This window comes from Schistocerca nitens, chromosome 1 (assembly GCF_023898315.1).
Source record: "Schistocerca nitens isolate TAMUIC-IGC-003100 chromosome 1, iqSchNite1.1, whole genome shotgun sequence".
Lineage (NCBI taxonomy): Eukaryota > Metazoa > Arthropoda > Insecta > Orthoptera > Acrididae > Schistocerca > Schistocerca nitens.
Window position 1 is genome coordinate 1,008,079,371 of NC_064614.1, and position 21,769 is coordinate 1,008,101,139.

Here is a 21,769-nt window from a genome sequence, read left to right on the forward strand (position 1 = left end):
AGCTAAAGTTTTCCGGGCACAAAAACGTGCAGTGAGAGTTATATGTGGTGTGAACTCAAGAACATCCTGCAGAAGCCTGTTTAGGGAACTAGGGATACTAACTACTGCTTCCCAATATATTTATTCCTTAATGAAATTTGTCATTAAAAATATATCACTTTTTCAAACCAACAGCTCAATTCATGGAATCAATACTAGAAATAAGAATAATCTTCACAAGGATTTAAAGTCACTTAGTCTTGTACAAAAAGGTGTGCATTATTCAGGAACACACATTTTCAATAACTTGCCAGCAGCCATAAAAAGCTTAACAACCAATGAAATTCAGTTTAAGAGAAGCCTAAAGGATTTATTGGTGGCCAACTCCTTCTACTCCATTGATGAATTTCTTAGTAAAACCAACTGATTTGTATATAAGTACAACATAACTTCTGCACAATTTCAGTGCAGTAATGTGTTCATTGAAAATTTGTGTGTGTGTGTGTGTGTGTGTGTGTGTGTGTGTGCTAGTATAATCTAACTTCTGCACCATTTCAGTGCAGTAATGTGTTCATTGTAAATAAGTATTACAGTAGTTGTATTACCTTATAAATAAAAAAAAAACTTTTTTATTTTAAATTCAGTGCATTAGTATTTGTAAAATGACTCTTAGTGTTCATTAAAAAATGACGATCATTCCACTTGGGACCTGTGGAATGGTACATTAGCTTATTTGTTTTTGTTGTAAATATTTGTCATGTATTGTTGTTTTTCAAACGTGTTCCACATCCTGGAGGACCTCCTCACTACGGATCAATTGGAATGAAAGTAAATCTAATCTAATCTAATCTCTCTCCTTCTCCCAGGCATTACAGTGGAAAAACTTTATTTTCATCAATGCTACCAGTCAGATTTAACCCAAAATTAACACTGAACTCTGCCTTACCCAATTTACTCCTCCAGCTAACCATGATCCATCCCCACTGCCCTCATATTATCCCCTGGTAACTTTCCAGAATTTCCTAACCTTGAAATTTGCCTCACCATCATTCCCCAAATTTCTCAACATGGAAACCAAGCTTAGAGCCAAAGAAAGGATCGCACTATACCACCTAAAAACTGATCCCAACTTTATAATCCTATCTGCTGACAAAGTCTCCTCTGCTGTGGTTATGAACTTCAGGGATACCTGGCAGAGGGACTCCATCAGTTTTCAGATATGTCTGTCTCTAAACTCTGCCACAGCCATCCCAATCCTTAAATCTAGTAGGATCTCCAGTCCCTCCTTAAATCCTTACGTCCAACCCAGAGCCTTTCATGCTGAGTTAGTCGCTCCCTTACCCTGCCCCTCACCAACATTGCCGCTGCCACTCACCACTTCCCACATTCTACCTTCTGAAACTGACACTACATAGCTCCTGTTCCTTTAACGTCCAGTGCCCTGCTCATCACTGTCAATGCCACCTCTCTTACACTAACATCTCCAATGCTCATGGCCTTGCCACTACTGAAGACTAATTTTACCAATGTCCGACTGACTCCAGACCCACAATAGCCTTTCTGGTCATCATGACAAACTATCTCCTCGCCCAAAAGTACTCTCTCCTTTGAAGACATCACCTACAAACAAATCCACCATACAGCAATAGGCACCTGCAAGGCACCATATGCCAACATTTTCACAGACTGTATAGAGGAATCCTTCCTAATGACCCAAAATCCCAATTCCTCAACTGATTCATATTCATGACCTGAACTAACTGTGAGGACACCCTAACCACATTCCTTCAGAACCTCAATGCCTTCTTCCCCATTCACTTCACTTGGTCCTCCTCTATGTTGGTGTTCATCTAAAGGATTGCTATGTTAGTACCTCCATTCACATCACACATACCAACCACCAACAATACCTCCACTTTGGCAGCTATCACCAATTCCATACCACGAAGTCCCTTTCACACAGGCAGCCACTGGAGATCATCACATGTGTAGTGATGAATAGTCTCTCTCCAAATATGCCAAGGGTTTCACTCATGCCTTCAGAGAATGAAATTACCCTCACAATCTTGGCCAGAAAAACATCTCCTGTGCCTTACCACCTCCCACATACTGTCTGGACGCAAAGGAGCACTTCTCTTTTGACTCAATACCATCCACAACTGGAGAAACAGAATCACATTCTTAGTCAGGGTTTCCAACTATCTGTTGTTCTGACCTGAAATGAGGAATATCCTGCTCACTATCCCCCCCCCCCCCCCCCCACACACACAGTGATATTCCACTACCTACTGACCCTATACAATATACTTGTCCATCCTTACTCCACCCTTGCTCCTGAGCCCTTGCCTCATGGCTTGTATCTGCACACAGACCTAGGCGCAAGACCTCTGTCATACATCCTCCCACCGTCACATCACCTATTCCAGATCGATCACTGGCATCAACTGTTCCACCAAAAGCAGTGCTACCTGTGAAGGCAGTCATGTAGCTGGTCCACAGCTTCAAGAAAATAAAAGACAGCAATGAAACCACAATTAGAAACTTTTTTATTTCACAACATACGATGACAAGAAGATAGAAGAAGTGGACAGTGTTAAATTCTTGGGATTACAGCTTGATAATAAATTCAACTGGGAGGAGCACACCACAGAACTGCTGAAGAGGACAATGATAAAGCATGTTATTTGGATAGTCTCATGTTGCACTACAACTGCCACTGGTCATCTCACAGCAACTCCTCATGGTTCATTAGGCACAACCATTTTTATCTGATCCACAGCTGCTTAAATTCCATATAATCCAGCACCAACCAGGGAAATATCATCCAAAAATCACTCATTCATGGGTTACAAAGCCATTTGAGATTCATGTGAAAAGAGATCTGTCTGCCTTAGCCCAGAGCTAAATCCCCCTTGTCATAGTAATATTGCTGTTAAGGCAAAGGACCATGCATCACTGGGAAGACTGAGCAGAAGTGAGGGACAACAATCTGTGCTCAATGAAACCTACAGTTGTGGGATACTTTCTTCTAGCTACTAAAGCAAAAGTAAGTCAAGTCACTGTCAAATAAGGTACTACATCTAACTAGAGGGCCTGCCATTGGTTGGCTGATTCGTGGCAGGGGCCAAACAGTGAGGTCATCAGTCCCATCAAATTAGGAAAGGATGGGGAAGGAATTCGGCCCTGCCCTATTAAAGGAACCATCCCAGCATTTGCATGAAGAGATTTAGGGAAATCACGAGAAATCTAAATCAGGATGGCCAGATGCAGGTTTGAACCGTTGTACTCCCGAATACAAGTCCAGTGTGCCAACCACAATGCCAGCTCCCTCAGTAGCCTGCTATTGTACAATGCTTGTTGAAGTTAGGGGAGGGGGAATAATAATAATAACATGTGCTTTCTTGGGACATGAGAATCCTTTGCCAATCCACAGTTATGACTGATCTTTCATCCCAATGTCAAGGCTGGAAGTCCAGTTTTCATTTTCTGTTATGATTCTTTAGTGCAAGTATCATCATCATCATCATCATCATCATCATCAGGTTCAATCATTTCCCAACAAAAGTTCACTCTTTTTTCTTTCTGTTGTTGTGTCATTACACAAGGAAGAAATTTTGTAGCAACTTTACGTATGTTCAATTATTCCATCAAAATTTCATGGCAAGACCCAGCTGAGATGCTAACCTTCTGCAATTTCTTTGACAATCAGTTGGAGATTTGCATGCACCAGATCATTGATTTTCTGAATGTGTGACCCTGATCAAGGATCATCTTGATTTAAGTGCATGGAAACTACTTGTAATATTGCATACGACCCAGAACATTGTCTCCATAAGCTTGTTTCAGAAGATGAAATGCTTCTGTAAAGATATTGTTACGTAGAAGAAGGTGTAATTAGATGAATGACGAACACTAACTTCACTTAACGAAGGTTTATTCAGCACTTGCACATACAAGAGTGCGGAGCAAACTGCCTCCGGCCAGAACACGTATGGTATATATACAGTTACAGAACATTCCAGTACAATGATTCTTGACATTTGTGGATACTTCTAGAATGTATTCAAACCAAACATAGAAATTAAAACTTTTCAGGTGAGTTTTGAACTCACGACCCTCCATGCAACAGTCTAGTAGCATAACCACTGCACCACGGTGACTGTGCTAATCAGCTTCTTCTGTGACATTGCTCCCTCCTTAAGAGAACAGCGTCTTGGTGTTACGTCATCCTAGTCCAGGAATGAGTCATCGGTCCTGCATACTCCGACTCCCAATGACCGATGTTTGCCTTGGTGGTGATCTTCTTAGAACTTCCTTTGCCGCTATGCTCTTCATCACCTTTCCGCTTGTTGCCTGTTGCTGGAGCTTTGAATTTACCCTGGGTTGCAGGATCCTTATAGAGCATCATTCGAAGGACATGGACCGTATCTCTGATCTTTCGTCATCTTGTGTCAGGGTCGAAATCTTCAACTTCATAAATAACATCAGACAACTGTTTTACAACCTTATAAGGTCCACGCACCTGAGGAGCTTTTCAGAGAGCCCAACCTTCCGAACAGGAGTGAAGATCCATACAGGGTCACCTGGCTGGTAGACAACAGGGTGGTGGCTGGTGTCATACCTTTGGCGATCATTTTGTTGAGCCTGCAGCATGTTGAGTTGAGCTAACTGCCTACCTTCCTCAGCTCTGGTTAGCACCTGGCTGATGTAGTCGTCATCCACGTCATCAGGATGTAGTGGAAACACAGTGTCCATTGTCGTAGTCGCCTCAAGCCATGCACCAGGAAAAACTGCATAAATCCTGTGGTGTCTTGTTTGGCGGTGTTGTAAACAAATGTCATGAAAGGTAGCACCTCACCCCAGTTGCTCTGCTCAACACTGATGAACACTGACAGCATGTCGGACAAGGTCACATTTAGGCGTCCAGTAAGCCCGTTAGATTGCAGGTGGTAGGCAGTCGTCATGTGATGAGTAATGTTGCACCAATGGTTTACCTCTGTCACAAGATTCAGTTGAAAAACGTTCCCACGATCCGTAATTAACAACCTTGGGGCACCGTGTTTTAATGCAATGTCTTCCACAGTTAATTTGGCTACTTCGAATACTTTGGCTGTTTTCACAGCTTTTATAATGGCATAGCGTGTCAGATAACCAGTGCAAACAATAATCCAGCTATTGCCACTAGCAGATGTTGGAAATTGTCAGAGGAGGTCAATCCCAACAAGCTGGAAAGGCGTTTCGGCTGGTGGAATTGGTATGAGTCACCCAGGTGGTTTCTGAGGAACTGCCTTTCTCCTCTGGAACTCTCGACAGCGTGACACAAAGTGACGGACACTCCTAAATAAATCTGGCCAGAAAAATCTTGTGTGTATACTATCACATGTCTTAATAAAGCCTAAATGTCCAGCCTCAGGAGTGTCATGGAATTTCGGTAGAACATCTAAGCGCATGTGTTTAGGAATCACTGGCAACCACCTCTTTCGAAATGGATCAAAGTTTTTCTTGCAAAGTAATCCATTAACTACCTTAAATTGTCCTTTCACATCGTCTGACTGATTTAAGGCAAGCATAATTTGAGGTATCTTGGCGTCCCTCTTCTGCTCAGCAGAGAAATCCTGGAGTGCAGCGAGACAGCCAGTATCTTCATCAAAGTCTTGATGGTCTTGCACAGGGTTTCTACAGAGACAGTCAGCATCATTGTGTTTTCTTCCACTTTTGTACACTATGGTAATGTCATACTCCTGAAGATTTAGTGCCAACCTGGTGAGTCATCCTGTTGGATCATTTAAGACCTGTCAACCAACGAAGTGAATGATGGTCTGCAACAACTGTGACTGGCCTTCCATAGAGATACTGTCGAAATTTGCATATGGCCAAGATCACAGCACGACATTCTCTTTCTGTAGTTGAGTAGTTTCTCTTGGCTTTTGTAAGTGTCCTAGAAGCATAGGCTATAACCATCTTCCAGAATGAGATTTTCACTCTGCAGCGGAGTGTGCGCTGATATGAAACTTCCTGGCAGATTAAAACTGTTTGCCGGACCGAGACTCGAACTCGGGACCTTTGCCTTTCGCGGGCAAGTGCTCTACCAACTGAGCTACCCAAGCACGACTCACGCCCCATCTTCACAGCTTTACTTCTGCCAGTATCTTGTCTCCTACCTTCCAAACTTTACAGAAGCTCTCCTGTGAACCAGACCGAGACTCGAACTCGAGTCTCGGTCCGGCACAAAGTTATAGTCTGCCAGGAAGTTTCATATCAGCGCACACTCAGCTGCAGAGTGAAAATCTCATTCTGGAAACATCCCCCAGGCTGTGGCTAAGCCATGTCTCCGCAGTATCCTTTCTTTCAGGAGTGCTAGTTCTGCAGGGTTCACAGGAGAGCGTCTGTAAAGTTCGGAAGGTAGGAGACGAGATACTGGCAGAAGTAAAGCTGTGAAGATGGGGCGTGAGTCGTGCTTGGGTAGCTCAGTTGATAAGAGCACTTGCCCGCGAAAGGCAAAGGTCCTGAGTTCGAGTCTCGGTCCGGCACACAGTTTTAATCTGCCAGGAAGTTTTATAACCATCTTTTTTCCATCCAAAATATGCATCAGAACAGCACTGATCCCTTACCCACTGTCATCTGTGTGTAGTTCTGTAGGTGCTATCTCATCATACAGACAAAGTACAGGGTCAGTTGTCAGAGCTTTTCGCAGCACATCGAAAGAATCTTGTTGAGCACCACCCCAGATAAATTCAGCATTGGCTTTTAATGACTCTTGGAGTGGCCTGGCTTTCATACAAAAGTGTTTGATAAAACGACGGCAGTAAGAACATAATCCAAAGAAGCTTCTCACATCTCTTAATACTTGTAGGAATAGGAAATTCCTTTATAGATCTCACTTTTTCTGGGTCTGGCTGCACACCTTTGTCTGACACAAGGTGTCCAAGTATTTTAATTTCTTTCGCTCCAAAGAGACACTTTCTTGGATTAAGTTTCAGTTCTCCTTGTTGGAAGCACTTAAGAATGGCCCTCAGTCTTTTTGTATGTTCATCATATGTCTGTGAGAACACAACACTGTCATCTAAATAACGAAGACAAATTGTCCACTTCAGGTGACGTAGAAGATTATCCATCATCGGTTCGAAAGTTGCTGGTGCATTACACAAACCAAACGGCATTACCTTAAACTCATACAGTCCCTTAAGGGTGAAGAATGCAGCCTTCTCACTATCAGCCTCATCTACTTCAATTTGCCAGTATGCTGAATACATGTCCATGGTTGAGAAAAACTTAGCCACCTTCATACAATCTAGTGTATTGTCAATTCGTGGGAGGGGTTAAACGTCCTTTTTAGTTATCTTATTAAGCTTCCTGTAATCAACAAAAAAGCACCAACTGCCATTCTTCTTCCTGACCAGGACCACTGGTGACAACCATGGGCTCTGTGAAGGCTGAATGATGTCATTCTTCATCATTTTCTCTACCTCGCCACGAATTATTTAATGTTCCATTGCTGACACACGATATGCTCTCTGGCTTATTGGTTGTAGGCCTCCAGTGCTAATCCGGTGCTTCACCGTCTATTTGTCTAATTGCTCTTCACCTGTGGATTGAAGCATTCCAGGAACTCTTGAAGAATGGCAAGTAGCTTCTTCTGTTGTTCCTTAGTGAGATCTGGGGATAGTCGAGCTAGAAGATGATGTCTTGTAGTGGAAGCATCAATTTCACCCACGGACTCAGCATGGGAGGTTTCTATGATGCTCAGCTGTTCAGCAATTAATGGCTCAGCATTTACTACGCAAATGCATCTTGGAAGGATCTGCGGTTCTTTGCCACAGTTAACTATCCACAATTCACCAAATCCGTTCTTAAACAATAAGACAGAGGCTGGGATGACTTAGTTATGCTTCAGTGGTATGCTTCTCTTACATTCCACTACCAGATCCATGGGTTGATGCATGGCATGACACGTGACAGTTACCTTTCTAGCACTGACTGCAGGAATGATCCCTTCATCCAGCACACATGGACTCCACACACTCGGATGCACATCTTTATGTACACAGTATCTCACCTCATCTCGTCGAGCATAATCTTCGAGTGACCACAATCTATAATTACCTGAGAAGCTTTCAAAAAGTCCCATCCCAGAATGACATCATGACTACACTCTTGCAAGATGACAAATTCTAACGGCTATGTATGGCCACTTATACTCACACGAATGACACATCTTCCTGTATGTTTTACATATTTCCCACTAGCCACCTTCAGCAGAGATGTTTTGTTGTCGATGAATACGGTTTTCTGCAAATGGCGAGGTACTTCTCCAAAATGACTGAATAGGACGCTCCGGAGTCCACAACAGCTTGGGCTGGTCGGCCACCCATGAGGATATCGACGTACTTTATCATCATCATTTCTGTAGTGATCAATGGCGGAGGATTTTTCTCTTCGGCTGCTTCACCTCCAAGGAAGGTCGCACCCCTTAGTTTTCCAGGGTGCGGCGGCTAGATGATTGGCTGGAGCTTCTAAACAGCGATGGAGACCTTTATCAGCGTGTTGGGGAGTGTCCTCTCCAGGGGCTAGCTTGCAGCAATGGTGATCTACGTTGTCCTGCACCAACATCATCTTGTTCATCTTTGTTGTCCCTGAGTTGGCATCGGCAAAGATTGGTCTGCTGTCTTCTGGCGCAGGCATCATCAAATATCCGCCGCCTTTCTTGGCAACAGTGCACCACATGGCCCAGTCATCCGCAGCGGAAACATACTGGTTGGTTCTCCTGGGTCCTCCAGATGTCACTCTTCCTTGGTGCCCAAACAGGATGCGGCACTGTATGAACGTAACTTCACCTGAGTCTCAACTTTTTCACCATTTTAAAGGGAAATGAGGACGAGAGATTGGGTTGTGTCTGTTCCACTTCCTCCCCTATGACCTCTTGAAGCTTCTCTGTTTTTCGCTCGTCGTTCAATCCAAGTACCTTCTAAACTTCCTCTCTCACTATCTGATGAACACTTGTGACATCAGTTCCTTCCTCCATCACAGACATCGATACAACATTTGGAAGCCATTCAAACTTCTTGTGTGTAACTCTTTTTTGATGCATTGTCTCGATATACTGGCACCATTTTGTGAAGTTGTCTGCTGTTGAGATCTCCTTCAGGAGTAGGGCTTGATACATGTCCTGATACATACCATTCATGAGATGTGCAACCTTATCTTACTCCTCCATTCTAGGATCCACTATTTTACACAGCTCCAAGATGTCTTGAATGTAGGATGCTGTAGTTTCTCCTGGATGCTGTGCCCTGCACTTAAATTTATCTTCAGGCTTGCACTTCTGCCGTCGTGTGTCGCCAAAATACTTGTGCAGTTCTGCCCACAATACTTCCCAGCTTGTGAACTTCTACTCATTGTTCTCATACCATTGCTTGGCAGTGCCCTCCAAGTAGAAAAATACGTTACCCAAACACACAGTGTCATCCCATTTGTTAAATTTGGCTGTACGCTCATATATCTTCAGCCACTTGTTTGTATCTTAGCCATTGTCACCAGAGAACCCGGAAGGATGTCTCATGTGTTGGCACACACTTACTGTCATCATAACGTCCTCTTCTTCTTCTGTCTCCGATAGATTGCGATCTGTTGAATATGGCTCAAACTCCGGTTTCTCACCCCGTAAACAGCAGCTCTGTCGTGGCCTGATGGGAGCCACTGTGTCGTCGATAATGTGCACTATCACATGTTCCAGTACCCAGCGTCTCCACCATAATAATGTCATGTAGAAGAAGGTGTAATTATATGAATGACGAACACTAACCTCACTTAACAAAGGTTTAGTCAGCAATTTGCACGTACAAGAGTGCGGAGTTAACTGCTTCCGGCCAGAACACACACAGTATATATACAGTTACAGAACATTCCAGTACAATGATTCTTGACATTCGTGGATACTTCTAGAATGTACTCGAACCGAATATAGAAATTAAAATTTTACAGTTCAGGTGAGTTTTGAACTCACGACCCTCCATGCAACAGTTTAGTATCATAATCACTACACCGCAGTGACAGTGTTACTCAGCTTCTTCTGTGACAATATTAACATGTGATTACAAAGGAGGGAATGTGCAAGGCATTTCTGCAACCATATGTTACAAAATATCTCTTATTTTCTCAACAGACCTTGTATAACCCTTGAGGCATGGGCTTGAGAGTGGAAGTGCCGTAAGATGGACCAGGATGTTGTGTATGCTGGGTGGCTGACAGAATATAAGTTTGGGGGGGTGGGGGGGGGGGGGTGAAAAAGATCTTGGGTAGGAAGTCCCTCATTTCTGGCAATAATGATAGACAATTAAATCCCTGGCAAAGGAAATGAGTCAGTTGTTCTACTCCATGATACTGGGTGTCAAGGGTGTGCTCTTTTGTAGCTGGTTCTTTGTGGTGTTGGGTGGATTAAAGGTGTGGGAGAATTGGATACTGGATGGGAAATATAATTTGTGGACTTAGTTTGAGGGATAGTGGCTGTCTGTGAATGCCCTCTTAAGACCTTCAGCATGCTGGGGAAACAAGATGATCCTTTGTTCTGTATCCCAAAGGTCTCATGAGAACCTTCATGGAAAGGCACTAGCCCCCAAACATAGTCAACAAACAGATTTCCAGTGACTTATCCTCACACATCCTTAAACCTCCCACTACCTCTAAAAATCAGCTACGAAGAACTGGCCCCTTCGTCACCCAATATTATTCTGGACCGGAACGACTGAAATAGATCCTTTACAACGGCTTTGATTATCTATCATCACGCCCAAAAGTGAGTCATGTTCTACCCAAGATACTACCCACATGTCCTACAGCGGTATTCTTTCACCTACCACAGCTGTGGAACATCCAGATCCACCCCTATTCTGTTACCACTCCCATCACCTTGCCACTATCATCATATCCCTGTGGAAGACCCAGGTGCAAGACTATCCAATTCATCCACCCAGAACATTCTACTGCAGTCCTGTCACGGGCTTATACCATCCCATAAAAGACAGGGTGCAACTTAAAATAGCAGCCATATAATCTGCCAGTGTTCTTGAATCATTGCACAGCTTTTTATGTTGGTATGACAACTAAACAGCGGTCCACAAGATTCAATGGCCACCATCAAAGTGTGGCTAAGAACCAGTTCCACAACATGCAGCTGAGCAGAACACGGGCACTTCATAATTAGGGCCAACCGGATCCTTCCCTACACCACCAACTTTTTGTGTAAACTATGTAGATGGGTGTTATCCTTCACTCCCGTAACCCTCGTGGCCTGTCTCCATTAACTTATTGTTCCCACACTCTCTACCCAACAGCTTCACCTTCATTTGTCCTGTTATCCCCTCCCAGTCCATGTCTCCAAATCACTTTCATTGTGGTTGGTTGGTTGGTTGGTTGGTTGGGGTTGAAGGGACCAAACAGCAAGGTCATCAGTCCTTTGTTTCATAGGTGGTCCATTCGGACGGATGTACATCTCAGAAGAGTCATAGTGATAAAAGGTAAAAGGCTAAACAATGTAAAAGTGCAGTCGTGCTGTCAATGGTGAAAACCTAAGGAGGGAAGTCAGCAACTGGGCAACCCCAAAGCCATGCTAGAGGCAGGAAATATCCCACCTCTGATGCCGTACAGGCAAGACCACCTGCTATTCAAAAGCATTCAACCACTAGAATGTAAAAGTGCGTATTGTTAGAGGAGACTAACCAAATCTAAAAAACAATAAAAACAGAGTAAAAGGGAGAGGAAAGAGGATCTTGGCCAGGGAGGGGAGTCAGGAATCCCCAAACACAGTTTACAGTGGGAGAGACCCCAACCTTTACCACCCTGCCCCCATCTCAAGAGGGAGATTAAAAACCCTTAGAACTGAAAATAAAACCCACTTTCACGGAGGAAACTGAGAATCAGTTCAACCATCCAGGGATCGTCTGCCAATATTAAAGTGCGGGGAAGTCCGTACTTAGTACGCAGAGCCAGAAGAAGGGGGCATTCCACCAAAATGTGGGCTACTGACAGGAAGGCCCCACAACCACAAAGTGGGGGTGGCTCATTACACAAAAGAAAACCAGGGGTCAGCCTGGTATGGCCGATGCGGAGACGACACAGGGTGGTCGAGTCCTTTTGGGAGAGGCGGAAGGAAGAACGCCATGGGACAGGTGTCACCTTAATCGTACTAAGTTTATTAGACAGGGAGGTAGCCTCCCAAGAGTTGGCCCATGATTGTGCGAAGAGGGATTTGATATGAAGCCATAAATCTGCCTCAGGAGGGGTTACAGGGAAAGGGGGGGGGGGGGGAGGAGGGTGACTGCTCCCCCAGCCAAACGATCATTGGGATACCCACATGGGCAGGGACCCAAAGGGAGTCAACGGAACAAGCAGCATGGTGAAGATCAGCGAAACAGTCATGGATAGACGAGACCAAAGGATTGCGGGAAAAACACCGGACAATAGCCCGAAGGCCACTCTCATTGAGACCATACATAACAATACACGGTTGAGTTGGGACTGTTTAATAAAGGTAAGTGCCTGGGAAATTGCCATCAATTTTGCAGTAAACACCCCACATGCAGTTGACAGATGATTTTCCATGCCAACAGAGGACGTGAAGGAATATCCAACAAGACAAGCAGATTTAGAGCCATCGGTGTAAAAAACAACAGCATCTCGAAATGCCCATCAAATTCGAAATTCAGCAGAAAAAACGATGGAACACCATCGGGGGAAGGAATCTATTGGACCTCGGCGGAGATCCATCTGAATCCGGGGCCGAGGAACTAACCAGGAGGGGATGGGGGGGGGGGGGTTGAGGAGGGAACGTGGGAGACAGGACAATGAAGGAAGCTGAAAATCATGGCAAAGAGACGCAAGGCGGAGCCCAACCGGTAAACCCGCCCAAGGGTGGGAATCAGGTGGGCGACGTCCTTGGTCTGGGAACAGGATAGAATAGGAAGGATGAGTGGTAGAGGAATGGACAGCGATTGCATAAGAAACCAGAAGCTGGGACTGCCAAACAGAAAACGGGGGAGGGGGGGAAGAGATCCCAGCCAGCTTCAACCAGGAGACTATCAACAGGGCTAGTAGGGAAGGCACTGGTGGCCAAATGGATACCACGATGGTGGACCTGATCCAGGAGGCACAGTGTGGAAGGATCAGCTGAACCATAAGCTTGACAACCTTAGTCCAAGTGAGACAGCACTAAAGCCCAATAAAAGCAGAGAGGAGTGGAACAATCCGCACCCAAAGAGGTGTGGGCAAGGAAGTAAAGGACATTAGAGTTTATGGAAACATCCTATCTGCAGAAGTCTGATATGAGGCAGTTATTGAAAAGAAGACCCAGGAAACGAAACTGTGGAGGCAAAGGTAATCGTTGTGCATCGAGGTAGAGCTCCAGATTGGGGTGGACCATAGTACGGCAACAGAAGTGGACCACCCGTGATTTTAAAGGAGAGAATTGAAACCTGTGTGAGAGAGTCCATGCACAGGCATGCCATATAGCACCGTGGAGCTGCCGCCCTGCAGAGGCCATCGAAGAGGAACTAACCCAAATGTAGAAATCACCCACATACAGAGCAGGGGTGACCAAAGGACCAACGGAGGCCACAAGTCCACCTACAGCAATGAGGAAAAGAAGTACACTCATACGGAACCCTGTGGGATGCCATTCTCCTGGGTATGTGGAGAACTAAAACCAGTACCAACCTGAACCCTGAACAATCGATGGAACAGGAACTGGCAGATAAAAATCGGGAGTGGGCCCTGAAGAACGCACTCATGAAGCGTAAGATAGATATGATGGCTCCAAGCCGTGTCCTAGGCCTTGCGAAAGTCGAAAAATGCTCCAACCAAATGGCGGCGCTGGGAAAAAGCTTGCCGAAATGCAAATTCCAAGCAAAGTAAATGATCGATCGGAGACCGTCCCTCTCGGAAATCACACTGGTAAGGGGACAATAGATCCCGAGATTCGAGGACCCAAATGAGCCCACGGGCCACCATCTGTTCAAGTACCTTGCAAACAACGTTTGTCAGACTAATTGACTGATAGCTTTTGACAAACAGGGGGTTCTTACCAGGCTTAGGAAAGGGAACCACAATACTATCCCTTGATTGAGAAGGGAAGTCATGCTGGAGCCAAATACATTTAAGCATCTGGAGAAGATTTTGTCGTTGTGGAGCACTGAGATGTTGAAGCACTTGGTTATGAATGGAGTGTGGGCCAGGGGTCGTATCATGAGAAGAAGAAAGTGCGGAAAGAAGTTCCCATTCAGTAAAAGGTTTGTTGTAAGATTCTGACTGACAAGGGGCAGAATCTTCGGCCCACTGTTTCTGATGAAGGAAAGCAGTCGGATAGGAGATTGATGCTGATGCTGTTGCAAAATGGATCGCAAGATGTTCTGTGAGAATCAAAGGGTCCGTGCAAAGGCCATCCAGGAGGCCAAGGCCCATGAGGGTAGAGTACCAATGACAACCATGACATATGGACAGTAGAAGCGAGGGAAGAAACAAAGTGTTTCCAACACAACCGTTTGCTATGTTTGATTAAGTAACGGGCTTTGGCATAAAGGCGTTTAACCTTTTAAGTGGGCATGACTGATATATCCGTCCATGCTCTGCTATTGCACAGTGCATTCGACGGATATATCCGTCCACTGCGTTCTGTGGCTAGTAGCTAGTAGGAATGATGAGTTATTGGCCTGCCGTTGACACTGTGGAATTAGTTGAGCTTCGTCCACTAGATGGCAGCTCTTGTCACGCAACACAGTGTGTTCTAGGCTAGTTATAACATTGTCCACCCAAGCGCGCGTCAAGAAAATATGTCCTGTGAAGCAGCCGCAAAAGCGCGCCTTTTTCGGCTGTGTTTATTGCAGTGTTAGTGAGTGATCTTTTGCAATGGTGAAAAGAAGTCGTTTATCAGATTCGGAGATTGAGAAGCTGCTTTTAGAAAGTGACGATAATTTCAGTGACAGTTCTGAAAGTTTTCAAGATACAGATGTTGAGGCTAGTGAAAGTGACTTCGATTCAGAAACATCTGATGACGAGACACTACTGCAGCAGACAGTACCTAATGAATTTGTGCATGCTAGTTCAGTTCGTATTCAATATTTGTTCAGTGGTAATAGTGGTACAGTTGTGCCTCTAAAACAAAACGAAGTGATGAGTTGCTTTGTGTGTTTTGTGGATGATGCTTTGAGCACAATGTAGGCTGAACAGACGAACTTACATGCAGAACAGTTCATAGCTTCTCATCCCAATTTAGCAGCATGCTCCAGGGTTCACAGTTGGCAGAATACTACACACGCCGAGGTAAAAACACTTATTGGAATGCTTGTACTTCAAGGAATTCTTCACAAACCAGACCACAAAATGTACTTTTCAAAGAGGGAATCAGTTGACACACCTTTCTTCAGGAAAGTGATGAGTAAAAAGCGGTTTCATCTTATATTGAAATTCCTCCACTTTGCTGACAATACCTCATATGATCCACTAGGCACTATCAGCAGAAAACTATTCAAAATTCACCCCATTATGGAGCATCTGCGGCGTAAATTGAGATCAGTGTACATGCCAGAAAGGAACATCATCGTTGTTGCTCTGGCAAGGACGGCTTGATGGAAGCAATATATTCCATCAAAGCGTAGCAGATTTGGCATAAAATTGTACGAACTCTGTGAAAGCAGTTCCGGGTATGTATGGGACACTGGAAAGGCCACTAATTATAGCAGCCACCATCCAGACAAAAAAATAACCTCTCGAATTGTTTAGGAGCTTGCACACGATCCACTCAGGAAAGGCCACTGTATTTATCTTGACAACTGGTACACCAGTACAGATTTGGTGGACAAACTAACCAGCAATAACACCGATGTTGTCAGCCAGCACAATGCGGCAAGACAGGAAGGGGTTCCCTGACTTCGTAAAAAAAGAAAAACTGAAGAAAGGGGAGTACATAACAGGGTACAAAAGCAAGCAGATGGTAATGAAATGGAAAGAGAAAAGAGACGTTGTTATAGTCAGTACCTTCCATGACGATACATTTGTAAATGTAAACTCGAAGAATGGAATCGTTCAAAAGCCACAAGTTGTCGTTGACTACAACAAGAATATGGAGTGCGTGGATAGGTGCGATTCTCAGTTACAAAGCTACCAGATGGCCAGAAGCAGGCTGAAAAAATACTATCAGAAGCTTTTCTGTCACTTGTTGGACATTGCATGCTACAATGCATACATTCTGTACAAGAAGCATGGTGGCAAACAAAGTGGAATGAGCTTCCTGATTAGTCTTGGTGAACAGCTGACCATATCTTCACCACATCAAGGGACATCAGTAGGACACCCACCTCGAACACCAAAAGCAACATGCCTTACAGCCAGGCATTTTCCAGACCTTCTGCCACCCACAACGAAGAAAAGACCAACAAGGAGGTGTGTGGTGTGTATGAGAAAAAGCCTTCGCAAAGAGACTTCATACTGGTGCGCAGAATGTGAAGTTTCCTTGTGTGCAGCACCTTGATTTAAAATGTTTCACACTGAAAACGATATGTAATATTGTGAAAATACAGTTTTGTTAACTTCTGCAATATATTTTATTCATTTCCACCCAATATCAATTTAAATTCCACAATGAAAACGCGAAGGAAAATGTGAGAACAGTGCGCACCACCACCACGAACGGGCGCGCTGGCGTATATTACCCACTGTGGAAGAGGCGTGCGTGCAGACTACCCACTTAAAAGGTTAAAGGTAATACAATCGGCAGCGGGTGGGTGCCTCTTAAGGTGTTGCAAAGCTCGAGGGCAATCACAAATGGCAATGGCAATGGCAATGGCCATACTCCACCACGGGACTTGCCAGTGGCGAAATGGTCCGGGTGAGCGTAGGATCACAAGGCTAGCAAAGCGAACAATAGCATCAGATACGTCACGTAGGATGTCATCAACATAACCAGACAAAGAGGGAGAAAAAATGAACTGTGCAGTACATAGAAGCCAATCGGCGCATTGGAAAGACCAATGAAGTAACCTGTTCATCAGGGAGCGGGAAGGGAGTGAGAGAATCAACGGAAAGTGGTCATATCGCAAAGTTCGTCGTATGGCGACCAGTGTAATGAAGGGAGGAGGGAGGGAGAAGAAAGAGAAAGATCAATGGCAGAAAAGGTACCATGAACAGCACTGAAATGGGTAGGGAAGTCATCATTAAGAAGGTACAAGTCATGGTCTGCAAGAAACTGGTCTACGAGAAGACCCTGACTAGATGGAAATGCACTGCCCCACAAGGAATGATGAGCATTAAAATCCCCGAGAAGGAGGAAGGGAGGAGGAGGTTGCTGAAGGAGGACAGTTAAGGCAGCAGGCGTAAGAGTCCTGTCAGGAGGCAGATAAATATTGCAAACTGTGACCCCAGAGTCCAGGTGGACCTTAACAGCAACCGCTTCCAATGTAGTTTGGAGAGGAATCCGTGTGCTATTAACATCTGTATGAACCAACGTACAAATGCCACCAGAGGCCCGCAGGGTGCTGACCCGATTTTGACAGAAAGCACAAAAACCACGGAGGGTCGGTGAGTGATCATCAGTAAAATGAGATTCCTGCAGAACCACACAAGCTGCAGAGTAAAACGAAATAAGGGATATCAACTCTGGAAGGTGATAGTAATATCCATTACAATTCCATTGGATAACCATAGAACGATGATTCAAATGGGGGGTGAACAGGCTAAAGCCAGTCATGCTGCCGGGTCACCATCCGTCACCGACAAGGAGGGGGCAACATCCATGAAAAGCAGGTCAGAGTCAGGTTGCGAAGGTGGGGACGGGACCTCTGGCGCCACCAGGGGCTCCTTGTCCCAGGACTTATGTTTCTTCTTCTTTTCTGTTTGAGATCGAGGAGGGCTGTGCCACAAAAAGGAGCCAGCTGCAGCAAGATCTGGAACAGAAAGAGAGTGGGCAACCTGGGGGCACACAGAAAGTGGTTCTCGTGATTGTTGTGTGGCAGCAGGCCTTTGGCCTGGAAGGTGCCAGGAAGGGGGGTTCCTGGGAGGGGTGCCTTTGACTGCAGAGGCCGAAGTAGTGAAACACTTCCCCGGCTGGGGAGGGGGAGCGGTGCTCAGAGGGGAGGGTGTGGGAACCGCAGGGGAAGAAGGTGGTTCAGGACTGGGGTAAGGAAGGGGTGAAGATGTAACTAAAGCATAGCTAAACGTCATTGAGACAGGGTGAAGACTTGCATACTACTTACGAGTCTCAGCGTAGGTTACATAATCAAGGGACATATACTCCTGTATCTTCTTTTCCTTCTTATAAGCTGGGCAATCTTGTGAATGTGGAGAATGATAGCCATGACAATTAACACACACAGGAGAGGGAACACAGGAACTCCCCTCATGGAGTGGACGTCCACAGTCACCACAGAGAGGGGTCTGCGAACAGTGGGAAGACGTGCCCAAAACTCAAGTACTTAAAACATCTCTTAGTTTGTGGGATGTACGGCTTCACGTCACATTGATAAACCATAATCTTGACCTTCTCAGGGAGGGTATTCCCTTCAAAGCCCAGGATAAAGGCACAGTATCAAGGCGATTGTCGGTTGGGCCCTTCTGAACACGCCGAACAAAGTGAACACTCCGCCATCCTAGATTATCTCTAAGTTCCTCATCAGTTTGAAGGACGAGGTCCCTGTGAAAAATTACACCTTGAACCATATTCAAAGAATGGTGGAAGGAGGGGGGGGGGGGTAAGGGACACAGGTCTGTATCCGTATGCATTTCATTTGCATAGCGTCCGTCCTGATATCACCCACTCCGATCAGGGGCTCTCCCCATGGCGCCACCCAACCACAGCAAGGGCCGTCTGGCACGGCGGCCATTGCCGGGAGTTATGATGCTCCAGGATGACAAGCAACCTCTCCTAGGCTTATATGAGGTGGTCACAGCTCACGTATCAGAAGTATGATCCCTGTGTAAGGAACTCTTCCCCAAATACCTCACACTACGGAATAGGAATTTAGTAATGGAGGTCAAACCCCAGAGAGGGTCCAAAAGAATGCCAAAAGAATGAGGTAATTAGTCAACAAAACCAAATCTCAAAGCCAACAGAACCAGGAGGATAGTGGGGCCAACATAAACAAGGATACCAAGAGAGGGATAAGTGAGGACTGAGGGGAAGGAGCAAGGACAGGAAAGGAGGGGAAGGGAAAGGAAATGCAGTCCGGGACAAAAGGAAGACCTCAATAGCTTGGGGCTCCATGCTCGCCACGCACGTACTCACGAAAAGGCCGTGAGCCCCCTGGGGGCTTTCATTGTGCACTGCACCAGCCCTGGTAACTGTGTATCACATACCTAGCCCAAGCAGCTGCCACCCCTCTCTCTTGAATTCCTATCCAGCAAACATCCTGCCTCCCTCCAAGGTAGTACCTATCTACCACCATCCCTTCTTCCTTCTTCCCACCTAAATGTGTGTGTGTGTGTGTGGGGGGGGGGGAGATCCCCATTTTATTTCAAAAGCTAGGAAGTTCCTCTCCCCCCCCCCCCCCTCCCCCTTCTGTATATACCTGGCGACCAGTGCTTCTGTTCTTTCGTGAATAGTCTCCTTTACTCCTACTTCACATTCAGCCAGAACTTTCCTTAATATACCTACGTAATTTGACCGAAGTGTTGTGACAAAACAGGAAAAACGAGGGTGTCTCTCTGTTGAATTTTATTTTAGTGCAACAGTATATTACTTTACTTCAGGCACTAATGACCATGATGCCGAGCTTAATAACTTTCTCAGGCTTGTCTATAAATGACTGAATATCTCAACTATATTGTGATTTGTTATCCTTTACTCAATCCATATTTATATTCCATCAAGGACTTTCCATTCCCACATTTAAATGGGAAGGAAAGATCTATATGTATGAGGACGCAGAGTTTGGCAATACAACTGAATAAAACCACCTATGGCGTCTATATTTATCAAGTACTTAGTATTTCACAAGCTTTCACAAGAATGTTGTCAAATGTTAACTACTGAGTGTTATGCGGTTGGCAGGAGTGGGCTTATATAAACATGCTCCCAGCCATGATGTTACTAGTAACTAATTTATTGCCATACAAATTAATATATTTGCTTTACATCAGTTTTAACATTGTGAGGACTGAACTCTTAATAATGTTCTGCTTTTATACTACTTCTAAACATTTTGTAAGTAATAAAACTAAAACAGTAAAAATGTCTGTTACCTTTTGGTCCAGTGCTCCTCCAACAGCAACATCTGGATGTTCACTGTTTAATGAAACACATGATGGCTCGTAATCTACAGGCAGGCTAAATACTTTCCTGCCTCCTTGGACAACACAAACCTGAATGGAAATCAGAGAATTATTAGAATCCATGTATCCTCGCCTGAGAACAGAATATGATAATCCAATTCTTTAAATACATAATGGGATATGGTACAGTAGAATGCAGAAAATGATTTAATTGTTATGGGGAGGTGAGACAAAAGATGACTAAGAGTTGAAGGAGAAGAAAGAAGGGCGAAGGAAAAGGACTGGAGAGGTCTACGAAAATCACCTAGAACTGCAGATCAGGGAGACTTACCGGACAGGCTGAGAAGGAAAGACTGATTGTCAGGGATTGCACCAAATGAGATTTGAAACCCTAAGAGCTTACAGATGGAAGACAGGGTAACATGCAAAACAGAGATTACTGCTAAAACATCGTGCACAAGTTAACAAGAGTGAAAAGCTAAGTGCATTGTACGGTACAGTGGTGGGAGGGGGGTGGCGAAAAATAGACAGGTAAGAAAATGGAAGATGCAGAAAATTAAAATGGAGGAAAGAGAGGAGCAGTTACTGTGAAGAAAAGCTGAGCTGGAAGAAATTAACATAAATTAATGGACAGTGGGTGGCAAGAACCAAGTACATGTTGTTGTGCTAGGTTCCACCTGTGGAGGTCTGAGAAACTTGTGTCTGAGGGAAGAAGCCAGATGGCACGTGTGGTGAAACAGGCACTGAGGTCATGACTATCAAGTTGTAGAGCATGCTATGCAACAGGATATTGTGTGTTGCTTGTATAGACCTCTGCCTATGCCCATTCATCCGAACTGTTAATTTGGTGGTGGTCATACCAAAATAAAAGGCCAAACAGTGCTTACACAACAGCTGGTATATGATGTATTATTTCACAGGTGGCTCTCCCTTTGACATTATATGTTTTGCCAGTTACAGGGTTCATGTAAAGTCCATGTAGTACGAAAGATCTATCACTTAGAGTTAACTGAACTTTTCTGAAATAATATATTTCAAATGTGTCTAAAGGAATACTCTGTATTTATTTCCAAGAATTTGATACTGTCTTAAGCAATTTAACATCTAGCTATATTTCAAACTGCACTATTCAGAGAGTCCGCAGTTCGTGGTCTCACGGTAGCGTTCTCACTTCCTGAGCACGGGGGTCCCGGGTTCAATTCCCGGCAGGGTTAGGGATTTTCACCTGCTCCAAGATTACTGGGAGTAATAGTGTCATCTTCATTATCATCATTCATCCTCATTACGGTCAGAGGAAGGCAACGGCTTACCACCTCCATTAGGGCCTGCATAGTATGGCGTTGCGGGTCTCCTGCATTGTTCCCCTACACTCTGTCAAGAAGAATGGGACTTCATTTCTACTATTCAGAGAAGTAGTTTATAAGTCCACAAAGCCATGGTCAGGAACTACAATGAATTAAATCATCTTCCACAATTACAGCTCAGCTGCAAACTAAAACTTTAAAAATTAGACATAAGCAATGTAAGAAGTATCACGTTC

The 21,769-nt window shown here is 44.7% G+C and overlaps 1 protein-coding gene and 1 non-coding gene across 2 annotated transcripts in view; both read right to left on the reverse strand.

Moving 5' to 3' along the window:
• LOC126195538 (actin-interacting protein 1) overlaps positions 1-21,769 on the reverse strand; it is a 177,767-nt gene that overhangs the window by 41,343 nt on the left and 114,655 nt on the right. Inside the window, exon 11 of the mRNA XM_049934165.1 lies at positions 20,200-20,319. Coding sequence (XP_049790122.1) covers positions 20,200-20,319 — 120 coding nt within the window. The remainder of the gene's footprint in view (positions 1-20,199; positions 20,320-21,769) is intronic.
• Positions 6,013-6,087, reverse strand: Trnas-cga (transfer RNA serine (anticodon CGA)). The gene has a single exon. It is a non-coding gene; the product is annotated as a tRNA-Ser (tRNA).